General features: G+C 36.8%; 1 protein-coding gene across 1 annotated transcript; it reads right to left on the minus strand.

Annotated features, from left to right (window-relative positions):
- Positions 1–546: 546 nt before the first annotated feature.
- LOC121389830 lies at positions 547–17,044 on the minus strand. Its single transcript, XM_041521479.1, has 7 exons — positions 16,990–17,044; positions 14,847–16,129; positions 11,891–12,067; positions 9,391–9,490; positions 8,851–8,898; positions 4,639–4,698; positions 547–937 (listed from the first exon to the last, which is right to left on the minus strand). The coding sequence occupies exons 1-7, from the start codon at positions 17,042–17,044 to the stop codon at positions 678–680; spliced, it is 1,983 nt and encodes a 660-aa protein (XP_041377413.1). The 3' UTR covers positions 547–677.
- Positions 17,045–17,350: the final 306 nt, after the last annotated feature.

The following is a 17,350-nucleotide window of genomic DNA, read 5'->3' on the forward strand; positions in this document are numbered from 1 at the left end:
TCAAAACGCTAAGATCGAGTCCTCCAGAGAGCGATGCTGAGTTCAACCAGGAAATATTACGTACATGTTTTTAAAAAAAAAATTGTATGTGTCCTTTCTGATTTTAGCCAGTGATACTCAGGGAAACCATTGTGGCAGGTAATTACACTTTTGAACATCTCTATCTAATTATGCAAATATCGTGTGCGGAAACTTGGCAGTACCATATTTCTTTTGCCTTTAGGATAATAAACTTTGTTTTTAAAAATTAATTAATTAAAAACAAAATAATATTAATAATAATAAAAAATACAAAATAATAACAATTAGCGGGGAGATGCGTGAGATCCATTATTTGTAGAACTTCACTGATCACAAGAAAACAAATGAGTGAAAATAGTGATATGTCACATGCAACTGTGACAATGTATCTTGTTTTTCGTTTTATTTCAACTTATTTTCGTGCTTATAATCCAATTAAGGTTCAAGCACGCTGTCCTGGACAAATACCTCAGGTAACTGGGCTGTCTGTCCAGGACAGTCGGTTAGTTGTTAATTGTTAGTGGTTATTGAGAGAAGATGGCGTAGTCGTTAAAACTCGCTCTGGGTGAGAGTCGGTACCGGGCTGCGAACCCTGTACCTCCCAGCCTTATGTCCGATGGCTTAACCACGACGTCACCGAGGCCGGTGGTGTATCTTTAAGAACATCCATATGTTCTGCTGGAAACGTCCCAAAAATTCCACGGACTCTGTTGTTGTGTACCTCCCTTCAGCCCCGCCAGGATCTCGCAGTTCTGCACGGACCGGGTGGAGTCGAAATTCATCCCCCAACAGTTCTGTTTCTGCTCGCAGAGTTGTGCGCATGCCGTGATCGCATGTGCAGAGTACTTCAATAATGACGTAGCGAGACGTCGGGTTCCCACTTCCGGTTTTCCAAACAGCACAGATACCGAGGCCACTGGAACAATAGATGAACAACAAGAGTATTTTTACAATTTATACTGTTGTACCAAATTTTACTATGACCATAGCAACACGTCATCTAAATTAAAGAGGCAGTCTTAAAGATAAATTTACATAATGACCAAATATATTTATTAATTTATATTATAAAGTGTAAAGATTAGATTTTGAATGATATGCCCACAAAAATTAGAGCGCTACGAAATCGTAAAACCATCGTAGGTTCTGACGTCACTACAGCATAATGACGTCATTGCTTCGAAAATATGGGCCCTGAATATAATTATTATACTGAATCTTTTCGCAATAAGGTCACTTAAAGCCGCACACCCCAGTTTTTTCTCGAGTGCGCGCGGCATTTCAAGAAATAAAAAAAATGCATTTCGTGGTTTTACAAACATCAGGATTACCAAAAAGCACTTCAGGTGAATGGAAATGTGTATTCTAAATAATAAAATGTAAGTAAAGTGCAATTTTATTTGTGAGAAAATGGGTTTAATAGCGAAAAACAACGCCGTAATGGTTAACAACTAGCCGTAACTAGGGCGTGTCTGTTATTTCATTTACGTTCATCGGGGTATGAAAAAAATCAAATTTCCGCAAACTGTGTGAATCGGCGAAGACGTTCTCACATAAGTTTGCGGATGGTTTGTTGTTGTCGTTCATATCCAGATGAACGTAAAATAAATAAGACAATACTTAGTATTAAATTTGAACCATACTGGCCAATAATAACACTAAAATGTCAAACTTTATTTTGAATTATTTGTTATCCATAAACAATAACGCTCAATAAGACAACTTGCCCATATAAAATGACGTCATCGGATATGACGTTCCCTGACGACGTACTTTTTACGTTCATCGAAAAATGAACAAACTCCCGTTGCTACGTCTGAACCAGTGGGATAACGTTACGTTGCAATGATTGAATGTAACAGAAATTTAATTATTTATCTATAATTTTTTGAAAAAAAAATTCAAAAACATTTCAGGTATTTAGTTATTGCAACAAAACACTCTTAACAGCTATACACCACGCCCTGCCTCCCTCCCCACCCCCACCCATCTATCCTTGCTCATATTTAATGCCAAAAAAAAATTCCACTTGGCACGTGACTTGACTCAACTTTTACTTCCTGCCTCCCTTTTACTCGAAGTGGCCATATTGATGTCATCATGGTTACTAAAATACAAATCGTTTCAAATTCCTCCGCAAAATAATCATCGCACCCGATGTGTTTTACTGATAGCATCAGGAAAGAAAGGTTTTATAGATGTTACCCTTGGTTTCGGAAGCCACCTCTGGTCTTAACATTAACCGTTTTGTGTGTGCGCACAAAAGGACAAACGAATAATCAATGTATGTGTCACTTTACACCTGTTAACTTTCCCAAATGGCTAGTGGTTTTGTAGAAACGTTTAATTATCAATAATATTTAATTATCATTACTATATCAATGACGTGAAGGTTTAAATGATCAATACATTAAAAGTATACAGTATAATCACCATATAGGGTGTATACCACCAAACCAAACCTAACAGACAATAATAGTTATTATTATTATTATTTTAGATTTATTATTATTATTATTATTATTATTATTATCAGTATTGTGATTATTATTATTATTATATACAATCTTTACTTATTAGAAGGTAGGTCAATTAGTTCCAGAGTATTCCATAATCATAACAATAATAATCATATATATTATTTTGAAAATAACATATATATGTGTGTGTGTGTGTGTGTATATATATATATATATATATATATATATATATATATATATATATATATATATATATATATAATATGTATGACGTCATATTTAGCAGTTATTTAGCAGATCCTTTCTGAAGATAACATTGAAACATGTAAAAGGATCATTATTTCTTTAAATTGTTTTTTAAAATACATATATACTGTACACTTGTTTTCTTTTATCATTTTTATTTATATATATATATACATTTCATTTTATTTCGACTTATTTTCGTGCTTATATCATATTAAGGTTCTAGCACGATGTCTTGGACAAACACTTCAGCTATCTGGGCTGTTTGTCTAGGTCAGTGGGTTGGTTGTTAGTGGTTAGTGAGAGAGAAGAGGGTGTAGTGGTTTACACCAAACCAATGAGTCGTTTAAAGTAATTCTGGGTGAGAGCCGATACCGGGCTGCGAACCCAGTACCTACCCGCATTATGTCCGATGGCTTAACCACGACATCATCGAGGCCGGTATATATACAACCATAAAAGATATTGAAAACGCAGTAGAGAAATAATGTTTTTAAGAAGTGTTTGAGTTTTGTTTCTTAAACTAGTACTTTTTCAAACATATTTGTGTAAACTGTTCCAGAATTGAAAGCTTTCTTGTAGTGCTCCATTTTTGGTCCGGGACGGGATTTAGCCCAGTTGGTTGAGTGCTCGCTTAATATGCTTATGTCGCAGGATCGAACCGCCTCGGTGGATCCATTCAACTGATTGGGTTTTTATCGTTCCAACCAGTGCAGCAAAACTGGTCAAAGCCCGTGGTATGTGCTTTCCTGTGTGTGGGAAAATGCATATAAAAGATCCCTTGATGCATTAAGAAAGAATGTAGCGGATTTCCTTTGATGACTACGTGTCAAAATTAACAAATGATTTGACATCCAGTAGCCGATGATTAATTAATCAATATGCTGTAATGGTGTCGTTAAACAAAACAAAATACAACATGTTCGGGAAGCAAACATATTTCCATTATCAATGGAAAGCGTCAATAGTAGCATGTGAGGTTAAAACCGCTATATGTAACGTTCCGATCAACGCGCGCACACGCACACACACACACACACACAGAGAGAGAGAGAGAGAGAGAGAGAGAGAAAGAGACAGAGAGTGTGAGAGAGAGAAAGAGAGAGAGTAAGAGAGAGAAAGAGAGAGAGTAAGAGAGAGAGAGAGAGAGAGATACAAACTGAGACATATAGAAACAAAGAGGCATAAAGAAACAGACTGATACAGAGACAGACAGACAGACAGAGAGAGAGAGATAGTGTGTGTGTGAGAGAGAGAGAAAGAGAGTGAGTGAGAGAGAGAGAGAGAGAGAAAGAGACAGAGAGAGTGTGTGTGTGTGTGTGAGAGAGAGAAAGAGACAGAGAGAGATTGTGTGTGTGAGAGAGAGAGAGAGAGAGAGAGAGAGAGCATGAGCATGTATATAAAGATTACAACCCCTCACCATTAAACTACGCCAATGGTGCTATATATATTACAGTCGAATCCATTATATTGCATATCGGTTTATACCATACATCGGTTATTTACATATTATTCTGCAGCATTAACCTTTTAGCATTAAACCAATACAAATGATATAGCATAATTGAATATCTTTATAAAGACAAATATTGGTTAATTGCATACGAAAATCAAACAAAATCTGGAAAATTTCATCATAAAATGTTCAACACATCTTTAATATTTTACCAGAAATAATTATAACTGCACAGAGAAGAAAGCTGCATGGTGTATGTTGGTTAAAAACCAATGTGCACAGAGTGTGGCTTCCAGATAAAATATTTTCTATATTGTTATTACTTTAAACCATTTTAAATCGTTTTAAATGCTATTAAAATTAATATATATATATATATATATATATATATATATATATTGAAATGAAAAACTTAGCTATAGTTCATGTACTTACACTTGGATCCAATAATATTTCCAATCGAGTCGCAACACACGGCTTTTGTAGTGCCATTTACTGAAAGAAAAACAATTATAAAATTTAATAAACAAACAAGCAAACAAACCACCCAACCAAGAAACAAACCAAACAATTAGCCAATTAACCATTCAACGAAAGAAATCACACAAGAAAAATTAAAAAAGTAAATAAAAAGTTAAAAAGAAGAAGATAAAAAAAATCTTCTTTTTTTTAAATTGTGTACATATAAATATAATAAATGAATAAAATAAATAAACAAAATAAAATAAATACTAATTAAAACAAAATATATAAACAACATAAAATAAATACTAATTAAAACAAAATATATAAACAAAATAAAATAAATACTAATTAAAACAAAATATATAAACAACATAAAATAAATTACTCACGGAAGAAAGTTCCTGTGCATCATTAAAATTTCAGTAAGACGTATATTTTTAAAATTTAAAAATATTGTGTTTTACTTAGAAGTACTATTTATCTGTTAAAAGTAGAGTGATCTTCTCCTGTCTTCTGAACCTGACGTACGGTATACACAATGCTTGGTGCGCCGTCGATGACGATGTAACAGAATAGCGTATTGAAGTACTGTCATGGTCGTACTTTGTGATCACCTACTTGGATGCATACAGTTCATCCACTGACTGGCCTTAATTCAGGGATGTATTGGGATGTTAAACTTGGAATTTTCAAATGATTCCATATGTTTACCCCCTTGATGTTGACGATTTGTTAACGTGACGTCACGTGTCGACTCCCTAAACATGGAAGATCCGTAGTATCCCTAAACTGTCGAGAACATCTCCGCACACAGTGCATAGTTTTCTGACGAACACCAATCAACACCAAAATTACCAGCAACAACGTTTGTGCCATTCTAACCTCAGTGACAGTCATACCCATCGTTCGAAGAAGTTAATTTTCGTGGAGGTGTGGCATCACACTGACGACGATCAAATACCAACAAAAGTATTTTTCTGAGTGATGAGAATCCATACAATAGTCCAATGATAAGAAAAATGTTGTTAAACAGGAGCATCAGACCAAGAATGCTAGTGATGCAACTTGTGATCACAAAGCATGAATAGCTCGTTCAACTGACAGGACACCGCTTGAGTGATGAGAATCCATACAATAGTCCAATGATAAGAAAAATGACGTTAAACAGGAGCATCAGACCAAGAATGCTAGTGATGCAACTTGTGATCACAAAGCATGAATAGCTCGTTCAACTGACAGGACACCGCTTGAGTGATGAGAATCCATACAATAGTCCAATGATAAGAAAAATGTTGTTAAACAGGAGCATCAGACCAAGAATGCTAGTGATGCAACTTGTGATCACAAAGCATGAATAGCTCGTTCAACTGACAGGACACCGCTTGAATATTGAAGGGAGTGGTTACACGTTCATTTACTGAAATTTTTATGACCAGATTCCAGGTATATTATATACTATATGCAATCATTTGGTGCACAGGAACATTTTTCCGCGAGTATATATGCGACACAAGCATATTAAGCGAGCACTCAACCAACTGGGCTAAATCCCGCCCCGGACCAAAAACGGAGTACTACAAGAAAAGCTTTCAATTCTGGAAGAGTTTACACAAAGATGTTTGAAAAAAGTACTAGTTTAACTATATTTAAGAAACAAAATATACTCTTCAAAGAAAGTAGGGGAACCTGAAATATTAATGTTATACGTTTTGACCACAGACATCCTAGCAAAGAACGTTCAGGTCTGTTTATCAACACACCAAAACACATTACATAGTTTGCACATGCGTCACGCAGTTGCCCCGTACACGTGCGTGGGGTGTCATTCTCGATTTTGACTATGTCCAGGAATGTCCATTAATCACTGTGGAACATTATTTCTGTCAATCTTTTTCATTCTGTTGATCATACAATTGTTATTGTTTTGTTTTTAGTCATTTTTATTGTTTGAATTTGCGATTTACTGTTTAAAAAACGTCAACTTTCAAATTTCACTTCTGACCCTAATCTTCCTTCAAGATCTTTTGTGGTCATAAAACCTACTGTAATACTGAATTACCGGTTGTAATGTTTGCCCAATTAATTCACTATTATCATATAACCATTCCCCACAGCTAATATACTTTACAATTTTGGCAATATAAACCGGACATCCATGGAACCAAATATTTGTCCGGCTCATAGAGATGTACGGTTTCCAGGTGTTTGCATTGATATAAAAACTTTTGTTGTACTCTGTCACCGACCTCGGTGAAGTTGTGGTTAAACCTTCGGACATAAAGCTGGTAGGTACAGGGTTCGCAGATCGGTACGGGCTCTCACCCAGAGCAAGTTTTAACGACTCAATGGGTAGGTGTAAGACCACTACACCCTCCTATCTCTCACTAACCACTACCAACTAACCACTAACTCGCTGTCCTGGACTGACAGCCCAGATAGTTGAGGTGTGTACCCAAGACAACGTGCTTGAACATTAAATGGATATAAGCAGGAAAATGAATTGAAATGAAATGTACTTTGTCGTTTGTTACCGCTGGTACCTATTCATGTTCAGCTTTAAGTTGTATCAAACAGAAAATAATCCAATAAATAACCTTTAGAATATTTTAATGTGTGCTTAAATACTTTTAAAACTTTTAAAAGGACATTCCTGAGTTTGCTGCAGTTTTAATTATTGACTAACGATTGTAATTACATATTAACTATATTTTTCTGCATAAACAATTAGTGGCTGTATATTAAAAGTGTTTCTGATCGTTCTATTATGTGTATTAGGTTAAATTTCATTTTATTTGTTAAAATGTTTTTTTTGTCGTACGTACGAAATTATTTGAAGACAAACTCTAATTTCGGCTTCTTGCAAATATTAAGATGACCAGAAACACATTGAATATACAGACACTGATATTCTAAACAATAAAATATATTTAATATGTAAGTTTAATCGTAGAAATATGTTATTAGTTGGAAACATCTTACAATGCACCAAACTCAGGAATGTCCCTTTAATGATTTTAAGTTTATCAGCGAGTGATTATTCGACGTTTAGCTGCACGTTCCATGTTGAAAAATCGATATGGCAATGAAAAGCTGCTGACATCCTATTTATTCCGCAACGGCAATATTACTTTTGCCTACTCTTTATATTGCGAAATAAACGGTTTTAAAGTCACATTCAAACAATAGGAAGACGGAGATTAAATTCATTGTTGTTTTGTCGATCGTTGAAGCAAACTATAAACATGTTTGCGAAGAATATCAAAGCTGCCACGATGTCATCTGTAATTACTAAATTGTTATTTGCCAAATGTACCAAGTCCCTTGTAACAGAGTCGGCCCAGGAAGTAGAAAATCCTATTTTGGTGTGTACCGGTAAGCCGAACAATAAATGTCCCGGGAAGTAGAAGGGTCTAATTGATTTGCATGTTCTTCATTGCTGTATGAGCCTTTTTTTCTTTAACAACGAAATGAGGAAGCGTATTCCCATTGGCATGATTTTGCAAGTAAGGTTTTGATTGGTCGAATGAAAGGTCAACTGGACATGAGCTCCAACGGACTGCTGTTAGATCCACATATAATAGTGGAGCTAATTTTAATTAGATTGCTTTTATATGCACCATCCCACAGACAGGATAGTACATTTTGTTACACCAGTTGTAGAGCACTTGCTGGAACGAGAAATATCCCAATGGGTCCACCGACGGGGATCGATCCTAGATCGACCGCGCATCAAGCGAACGCTTTACCACTGGGCTAGGTCCCGCCCCTGTCGGTGTCCAAATACCGCATTCCCAGTCTTTGATAACAGTTCATCAGAATAAACTGGGGACCCCGGATCATAACTTAATATAATTGCGTGGTTAACATGGTGTAATGATGATGATGATGATGATGATGGTGGTGATGATAATTTTTCATAATAATAAATAATGATGAATGACGAATATGATGATGATGATGATGATCATCATCATCATCATGGCAATGATGGTGTTTGTAAATATGATGATGGTGATGACAAGAATGATTATGATATTGATGACGATGAAGATGATGTTATGGATGATGCTGATGACGACATGGATGATGATGTTATTGATGAAGACGAAGATGATAAGGATGATAAAGATGATGATGATGATGATGACTGTGATGATGATCGCGATGATGATGTAAACATACCCGAGACTCCCGCACAGTCTTCATTGAATCTTCCATCGCCATCATTATCTGAATGAGAAAAAAAAAAGATTATATTCAAAATGACGTCCTTCGTTATATAAAAAGTAACAGATTTATTTGAAGAACTGGGATGGGGCTGTTACATTTACGGGCGTTCCTAAGGAGCCGGACCCAAGAGCAATTTCATGACCACAGACGTCGAAAGATTTCAGCAAACAGTGAGGCCAATAGTATATTACCACACCACCATCCCCCAACCCCCAAACCCCACCCCTCGTTTTGCTTTCGACACCCATGCCCATCTACACTACTTCTCTATAAGTATTTAGAAGAATTTGTGCACATACAAATAAGGCTCGGCATATATCTCAGTGGTGAAATTCTAGCTTACGGTACATTGACCCATTATTTTTCCCCAATCCAACCAGCAAAATTATCAAGATAAAACTTTAAAATAAACAAAAAAGAATGGATAAAATGGCAAATTATTGAAATACCGGAGATTTTTCAAGATCATTCTTTGCTTTGCGAACTACGTACCAGCCGGTTGTAAGTTCATACAACATGTCTCTTCGTCAATCCGTCCATCACAGTCATTGTCGAGTCCATCACCCGGTACATTAGTGGGAGCTTCACATGACTGCAAAACAGAACATATTAATTTTTCAAACGATTGTTATGGTATATATGTTTAGTCACACTTTACGATCACTGTATAGTTCCCTTAAGGCGGTATTTAGATCAGACGGCAGAATGCAACCTTGATGACGTGCTTGAATAGTTGAATCGAACTCCCTCGATAAACCTATTCTCTGATTGGGTTTTTCCCGTCCCCTATGACTGGTATATCAAAGACCGTGGTATGTGCTGCCCTGTCTGTGGGAAAGTGTATATAACAGATCCTTTTTGCTATTATGGCCAAATGTAGCGGGTTTTGTACGTGTAAGAATTGTAAAATGGTTGTCATCCAATAGCCAACGACCAACTAGTGAATATGCTCTAAAGATTGTCGTTAAACAAATTGTTATCTTTTAGTATGGTATTGTGTCAGCGGCCCCACCAGATGCGGCATACTCATACCCAGATCCAGATTCGGTGGGTCTGAGGGAGGGGGGGGGGGGGGGGGGTGTTCGTTCTAAAGCATATTGGTGTCACATTTAGTAAACTGGGGATATTGTAGATACAGGACTTGGTGATTGCATGGTTATTGGAAATTGATTGCATGGTTATTGGAAATTGTTAGTTTTCATATATTATTTATATATTATATATATATATATATATATATATATATATATATATATATATATATATATATATATATATATATATATATATATATATATATACACTGACGATCAAAAGAAAGTATACCAATTATTTTTTCAAAGTATTAAAAACAACACAAAACACAAGTTGATGCAAATATTATATTTTGAAAGTATAATAATTTGGCGATAAATAAACACGAGTATACTCAATAAAACCCATAAAATGATAATATTACAGTTCACAACAGCACTAGGGGTGAAATGTGCGATTTCATAAAGGACCACTCATAACCAAGGTGAATACATTTGACCACAAAGAACATGTTTCAATTGCGTGTATGTCCACCATGTGCAAGTATGCAAGCATGGACCCGACGTCGGACAGATTTCCATCAATGACAGTAAGGTCTGTCCGCTGTTGGCCACAGATACCGCCCCAAACCATCACAGATCCACCACCAAACGGTTCAGTCTCCTGAACACAGCACGGAGCTGTTCTCTCTCCTGCACGTCGGTATATCCGAGTCCTGCCATCAGCTCTGAATAACTGGAACCTGCTCTCGTCAGAAAAGAGTACACGTTGCCAGTTCCGATGTTGCCAACGTTGAAACTGACGTGCCCAACGTAAACGTCGAAGTCGATGTTGCCTCGTCAATGTCATCCCTCTGAATGGTCGATAGGCCCTGATACCATGCTGTCATAGTCGACGACGTACAGTGTGACGACTGATGACATGTCCAAGGCCAGTCGCTGCAGATGACGTTATAGTGAGGAATCTGTTACGTAAGTGTATGATGCGGAGATGGCGGTCCTCGTTGGCTGTTGTGACGCGAGGTCTTCCCCGTCATGGTCTGTCTGCAGTCCGGCCAGTCACCCTATAACGCTGTATCAACCTGGTGATCGGCAATTTTGTGCAATTCAGGAGTCTTGCCACATGGGCATAACTCGCACCCAACTGCACCATACCAATAGCTCTCTCGCTCTCTCGCTCTCGCTCTCTCGCTCTCTCGCTCTCTCTCTTCAGCAGTTAGCCTTGCCATGTTCTCTGGTATTTTACTGTTGACTGAGGCATGTTCTAAGCAATGGTATCCTTTTTTATACCCTTATGTGCACGAGTATCATGTTTCTCGTGCAGTATAAATTTGATGAATAAACTCATTTTGCACGTGCGGCATCGCCCAAACGCAGCAATGTAGGACTATTCGTCATTGATTGCATTATAACGAACAATACTGGAACCTATTTAACTTTCCATGAACGTGTATTGTGTTTATTTATAATAAAAATAATTTGGTATACTTTCTTTTGATCGTCAGTTTTATATATATATATATATATATATATATATATATATATATATATATATATATATACACATACATATATATACATATATATACACACACACACATGGAGAGAGAGAGAGAGAGAGAGAGAGAGAGAGAGAGAGAGAGAGAGAGAGAGAGAGAGAGAGAGAGAGAGAGAGAGAGAGAGAGAGAGATGGAGATGGGTGGCCAGATTGGAGAAAGAAAGTAGAGGTGCGAAGCGTAAATAGTGTTGTGTAAAACAAATGTACTTATAGTGTTAGTCGGCATTCAGTGTTTTATTTGTTAGTTACGTTCCGCCATGTTTTGACATCTGTAAAATACGTTGACCAACGTTACTTTGTTATTTATATATGTATGTAAATGCATTATTTTGCGTGGGTCTATTTGCCGAAGCACATATTTCAAATTCATCTGGGTTATATTTTTTTTTTATTTACTTACTTTTACAATATACGCAAAATGAATGTACCACATGCGTCGAAGATGCCAACAGCTGGGGTGGGGTAGAATGGGATAAGATGGGTTGGCGTGGGATGAGGTGACTGATATATTAATTCGCCTTTCAATTGGGGATGCATAGTCTTCATAGTTTCCAACCAGCTGCATTGCTGCAACCAGCTGCAATGCAGTTTCAAATTTGAACTCTTATATATTAATTTCGAAAACTCGAACTCCCTGAAACTCGAACTATTTCTTCGTCACCTTCAAGATCGAGTTATGGCGTCGGACATATGGTTAAGGACCACACACACACACACATATATATATATATATATATATATATATATATATATATGAAACCCGCTGTCGCCACTTCATGAGCTACTCTTATCGATTAGCAGCAAGGGATCTTTTATATGCACCATCCCATATATATATATATATATATATATATATATATATATATATATATATATATATATATATATATATATATATATAAACGATCCCTTGCTACTAACAGATAAAGAGTATGTTAAAACAATAAAAGAATTAATAGAACATCTCAAACATCAATATGTTGTACCTGTATATAATAATTTAATTTTAAAATCGATTCCAATAGAAGAAATACAATTTATAATAAATGACCAGCTGTTTTTGGAAACATTACTGATGGAAATAAGAGGCAAGACAATAATCCAATTTTCCCTTTTAGGTTAAGACTTGTTTTGAAAAGTAAACAGGGATGTACGGACATGTATTGCATACTCAACCATAAATGCATAATCCCAAAAGCGCAGATAAAATATAGAAATCAAGGATTTAATTTTGACTTAAGTGATTGGGAACAATACTATGAATTACCTTTCCAAAGCATTAACGATACAACTTTATTATGGTTTCAGTATCGCATCCGTCATCGGATTTTAGCAACAAACACTTTTCTATATATGATTCATTATGTAGATTCTAATATGTGTATATTCTGTAATAACTTCCCAGAAACTCTACAACATCTTTTCTATGAATGCACTCAGGTTAATACTTTATGGAAAGCTCTAGAAGACTGGTTTTTGTCCAGAACAGGAATTGCTGTCCACTTTGAAATTGAGAAATATATTTATTTCAAAAACTGCAACTATCAAAAGTTTAATAAAGAATGGGCACAATGGCTCAACCTTTTTATATAGTGAAAGAAAGAGAAAAAACCCATCACACTGAGATAACGATCTACTCAAAGGAAAAACTTTTTGTAATTGCTGTTCCTGTTATTATCATCCGTTTAATTCTGCTTCGTTACTCACTATCAACTTTAGGTTTTTCTTCCTCTTCTTCTTCTTCTTCTTCTTTTTCTTATTCTTCTTGTTCTTCTTGTTTTCCTTCTTCTTTTTCTTCTTCTTCTCACGTTGTTACCCTTTTTTTCTTTTTCTTTTTTTAAAAGTCTTGGACCATAAGGCGTGCATAAAAGGAAGTACTATTTTATTTTGATTTGTACCTGCATATATCAGAATAGAATGTAATGTGAGTGCGTACGTGCGTGCGTGTATGCGTATGTATGTATGTATGTATGTGTGTATGTTTGTATATATGTATGTATGTTTAGACATGTATGAATATTAATTTTAAGATAAATTGTAAGGCGGTGTATCAGGGCTCCCAAACCCTGGCACTGTCTAATGGTCTGGGGACAAGAAAAAAAAGAAAAAAAAAAGAAAGGGTGCAGAGATATGTATGACATTTTAAACTTTCAGTATGTAAAGCCAAAAGGACAGATAAAATATAGTAATGAAGGCTTCTTATTTGAACAAACTGACTGGGAACAATATTATGCTTTACCATTTCGATGTGTGAAAGATTCTAGCCTTCGATGCTTTCAGTATAGATTACTGCAAAACATATTAGCTACTAATACTTTTCTATACAAGATTCTGATATATGTAACTTCTGTAATAATTTTCCTGTAACAATACATTTATTTTTCGATTGCGATAAGGTACACACTTTATGGGAAGCAGTAACAGATTAGATATTTACTCGAACAGGAACTATAATTCATTTTAATAAAATTATTATAATGTTTGGTTTGATAAATAATAATAAAAGCGATTTTATAAACTGGTTAATAATTAATATAAAATATTATATATACAGTATGAAAATACAAAAGAAATGTTTAAGTACTAACGCTGTGCATGGCATAATGCAACATAAATTTGAAATTGAAAGGTATATTCTTTTAAAAATACGATGTATTCTTTTAAAAATACGATGTATTTAATAATGAATGGGCAACGTGGCAAACACTATTTTATTGAGACTTAAAGATAATCTAGACATGGAAACAGCTTGTTTGGAAACAAAATTCAGACTACATTTTAGAACAAATATAATACTTTTAATTTCATCTCTTCCGTATATATTTCTGGTAGATGTGGGTACATCTGTGAATATATGTACATGTATAATATATATGTGTATGCATTTATGTATGTGGGTATCTCTATGAATATACTGTCATATATGCGCAATTATGCACGAAGTAACTCGTTTCGTTTCTTTTTTCTTTCTTTTTTTTCTTTTCTTTTTTTCTTCTCTATCTTTCTTTTCAATTTAGGTCAGTGCCCTAGAGGAGTTTAAAGAATATTTCTTCATACTAGATATGTCTATGTAATTACCTGTATATGTTACTACTAATATATAAATGCTATGTATTGTCGTAGTGATTTGGGGCCCCAACCCTAACTACGTATTCTTCTGGGACAGTAAAAAAAAAAAAAAAAAAATCGAGTTATCGAAGTTTGACTGTGTATGTGTATATAGGCCTATATATATATATGTGTGTGTGTGTGTGTGTGTGTGTGTGTGTGTGTGTGTGTGTGTGTATGTGTGTATTTAAAAAAAAACATCGCTGCTGCTACAATACAGGGCGCATACCCCCTTGTCCAACACTCACCGTTTTGTTAGCACCCAACGAGAATCCCAGAGACATCGCCTGTGCCTCACAACTCGTGCCTGTGTGGAAGTATGCTACAAACGTCGCTGCGCCGCTGTGGTAGATGATGTGCTGTTTATAGTTGGCACCAACCAAGACTTGCGTCGCTGTGTAGCTGTCGCTCCCCTCCACCAAGAACCATTCCTGATCAGCCGGGAGCGGTTCGTGATCAAACATCATCCCAGCCTTGTCCTGTTTCAGCATCACAATCGTGACGTAGGAGAGTGTATACGAAGCGCGGGAAAACGATGTGCCGACATAGGCGCGCTCTATCGGTGTGAGAATAACAAGGCTTGGATCTCCGTAGGTGTATTTGAAGTTTTCAACTGATACGCTAATATGCACCACAAACACCGGTTTCGTGGCAGTGACGTAGTAAAACGTAAACGGCGAGACGTACATCTCGTGGAAGTCGCCCCTTTTCGCCAGGTTTACGTTGGCGCTGTTTGGTACCGACACCACGGTGTCGTCAGTAGTCGCGACTATTCGGTAAACATCGCCAAGCTCTCGCTTCGGAAACGGAATCGTGACGTAACTCATCCCCGCTCGGTCTACCGGCGGCATCTGATCCAAAAGATGCGAGACACAACGAGTGTAGACCACGTCGGTTCGGTTGACGCCGCTGTAAACTGCTACGGGTTGGTCTGACGTTATGTACGCCCCAGTGAGATCGTGCTTGGACTGGATCTGCAATGTTTCCAGCGAGTTTAACGACAGCGGGGCCGACTCTCCGGCCCTATACCAAGTCCCATTCAGCAAAACGCTCTCATTTCCGGTCCATGGCGGAAATGTGATCGACAGCTGAGTCTGGTCACTTCCGGTTCCGGCGCTGACGGTCAGAAATGCGAAAGCATCTTCTCTTTCAGACTCATACGTCACTGCCATATACTCATTTCCTAAAAACCTATTCGGTATTGCAAGAAACGCGTCGCCGTTAGAGTTGTATAAATTAACACCCACGACGTCTATTAGTCCAGACGCCGTAATGACCAGCGTTCGTGGTGAAATGCTGGTTCCAGCCGGCATACGAAATTTCTCATCAATTTCAAAATGTCGGGAGCTTTCAGGCAACAGCGCAAAACTGATGTTAACTTCAAAGTCTAAGAATTTCGGCGCTGTTATGTTTACTGTGACAATATGGCCGACGGTAGATGACACATACAAATCAATGGGGTCCGGCGTTTTAGGATATTTGTTGTTGGGGAACGATACGATAAAATCTGTTCCAGAGTTTCCACTAGATTCTGAAATTAGTTAACAAAAGGGTATATTATTAGTTAAAGGAGCAATTGCCCAACTTCAAATGAAGACTGCCAATAGAACGGGTCTCACTACACATATGTTGTCTGCCATTGAAATCCATGTTAAAGTGCCCAACTTCAAACGAAGATTGCCAATAGAACGGGTTCTCGTTGGCACTAACAACATACACCATTGCGAACATACATTATATAAGCATTTATTTTCACTCCAAAATTGAGAACATTTCCGTCTAAGTTTTTTGCTATATGACCGCATCTGGCTGTAGTACCGGTCCGAACAGGTGGTTCATTAAGCGATTCACTCCAGCTGTCTCTTGCGCTATATACCCATGTCCCAAAAGGTCGATGCACAATATTACAAAATAACATGGGCAAAATACAGCCAGAAGGCTTACCATTAAACATACATATTGTTTTAATTCTTCACCATTTCCTAGAAGTGAATATGTGAACCATAACATGTGTCACAATTAGGAACTATAGTGGACCGTGATGAATGAACTCTCACCCGGAATTGATCTGTGTAGTGAGACCTTAGGAACTGTGCAGATTTAGAGATTGAGTCTGGACCAAGTTTTATAAGCGCGGGCTTGTTATTTATAGATGAAATGTCACCTGGACATGGGAGTCCACACAATGCTGTTAGATCTACTGGCGAGACCAGTAGAGCTAATTTTAATCAGATTGTTTACTGGCCCGATGAAACGACATTTTATCGCAACACATACTCTCACATTTATCACCAATGGCAGGACGGGTAGCCTCAAATGTGGGATGAACATTTATGTGCACCTCGAACTTTGACCTACTCGGATACAATGTGGTGTGCGGCTAGAACTTACCTGCGATCATTACAACCCAAACTATGATGATTTGCGAGGCGACAAATTTCTTCATTGTCTCAGCTGAAAGTTGTTAAACGATTCCCCATCTTGTTTAGATTCTACACAAAAAACAAACAAAAAACAATATGCTGTGTTGTAGTGTTTTGTTTTCCCCCTAAATGCAGCTGAACCTATTATATATAATTTAAAGACAAGGCAGGAAGGAAGGAAATGTTCTATTTAACGACGCACTCAACGCATTTTATTTACGGTTATATGGCGTCGGACATATGGTTAAGGACCACACAGATATATAGAGAGAGGAAACCCGCTGTCACCACTTCATGAGCTACTTTTATCGATTAGCAGCAAGGGATCT

This window comes from Gigantopelta aegis, chromosome 15 (assembly GCF_016097555.1).
Source record: "Gigantopelta aegis isolate Gae_Host chromosome 15, Gae_host_genome, whole genome shotgun sequence".
Lineage (NCBI taxonomy): Eukaryota > Metazoa > Mollusca > Gastropoda > Neomphalida > Peltospiridae > Gigantopelta > Gigantopelta aegis.

Excerpts from the sequence above, each read along its gene's own strand:
- LOC121389830 (XM_041521479.1), bottom strand. The coding sequence starts at position 17,044 with ATGAAGAAATTTGTCGCCTCGCAAATCATCATAGTTTGGGTTGTAATG. Across the intron at positions 12,068-14,846 it reads CGTTGGGTGCTAACAAAACG|CTGGTTGCAGCAATGCAGCT; the intron begins GTGAGTGTTGGA and ends ACTGCATTGCAG. Across the intron at positions 8,899-9,390 it reads TATGAACTTACAACCGGCTG|ATAATGATGGCGATGGAAGA; the intron begins GTACGTAGTTCG and ends TTTCTCATTCAG.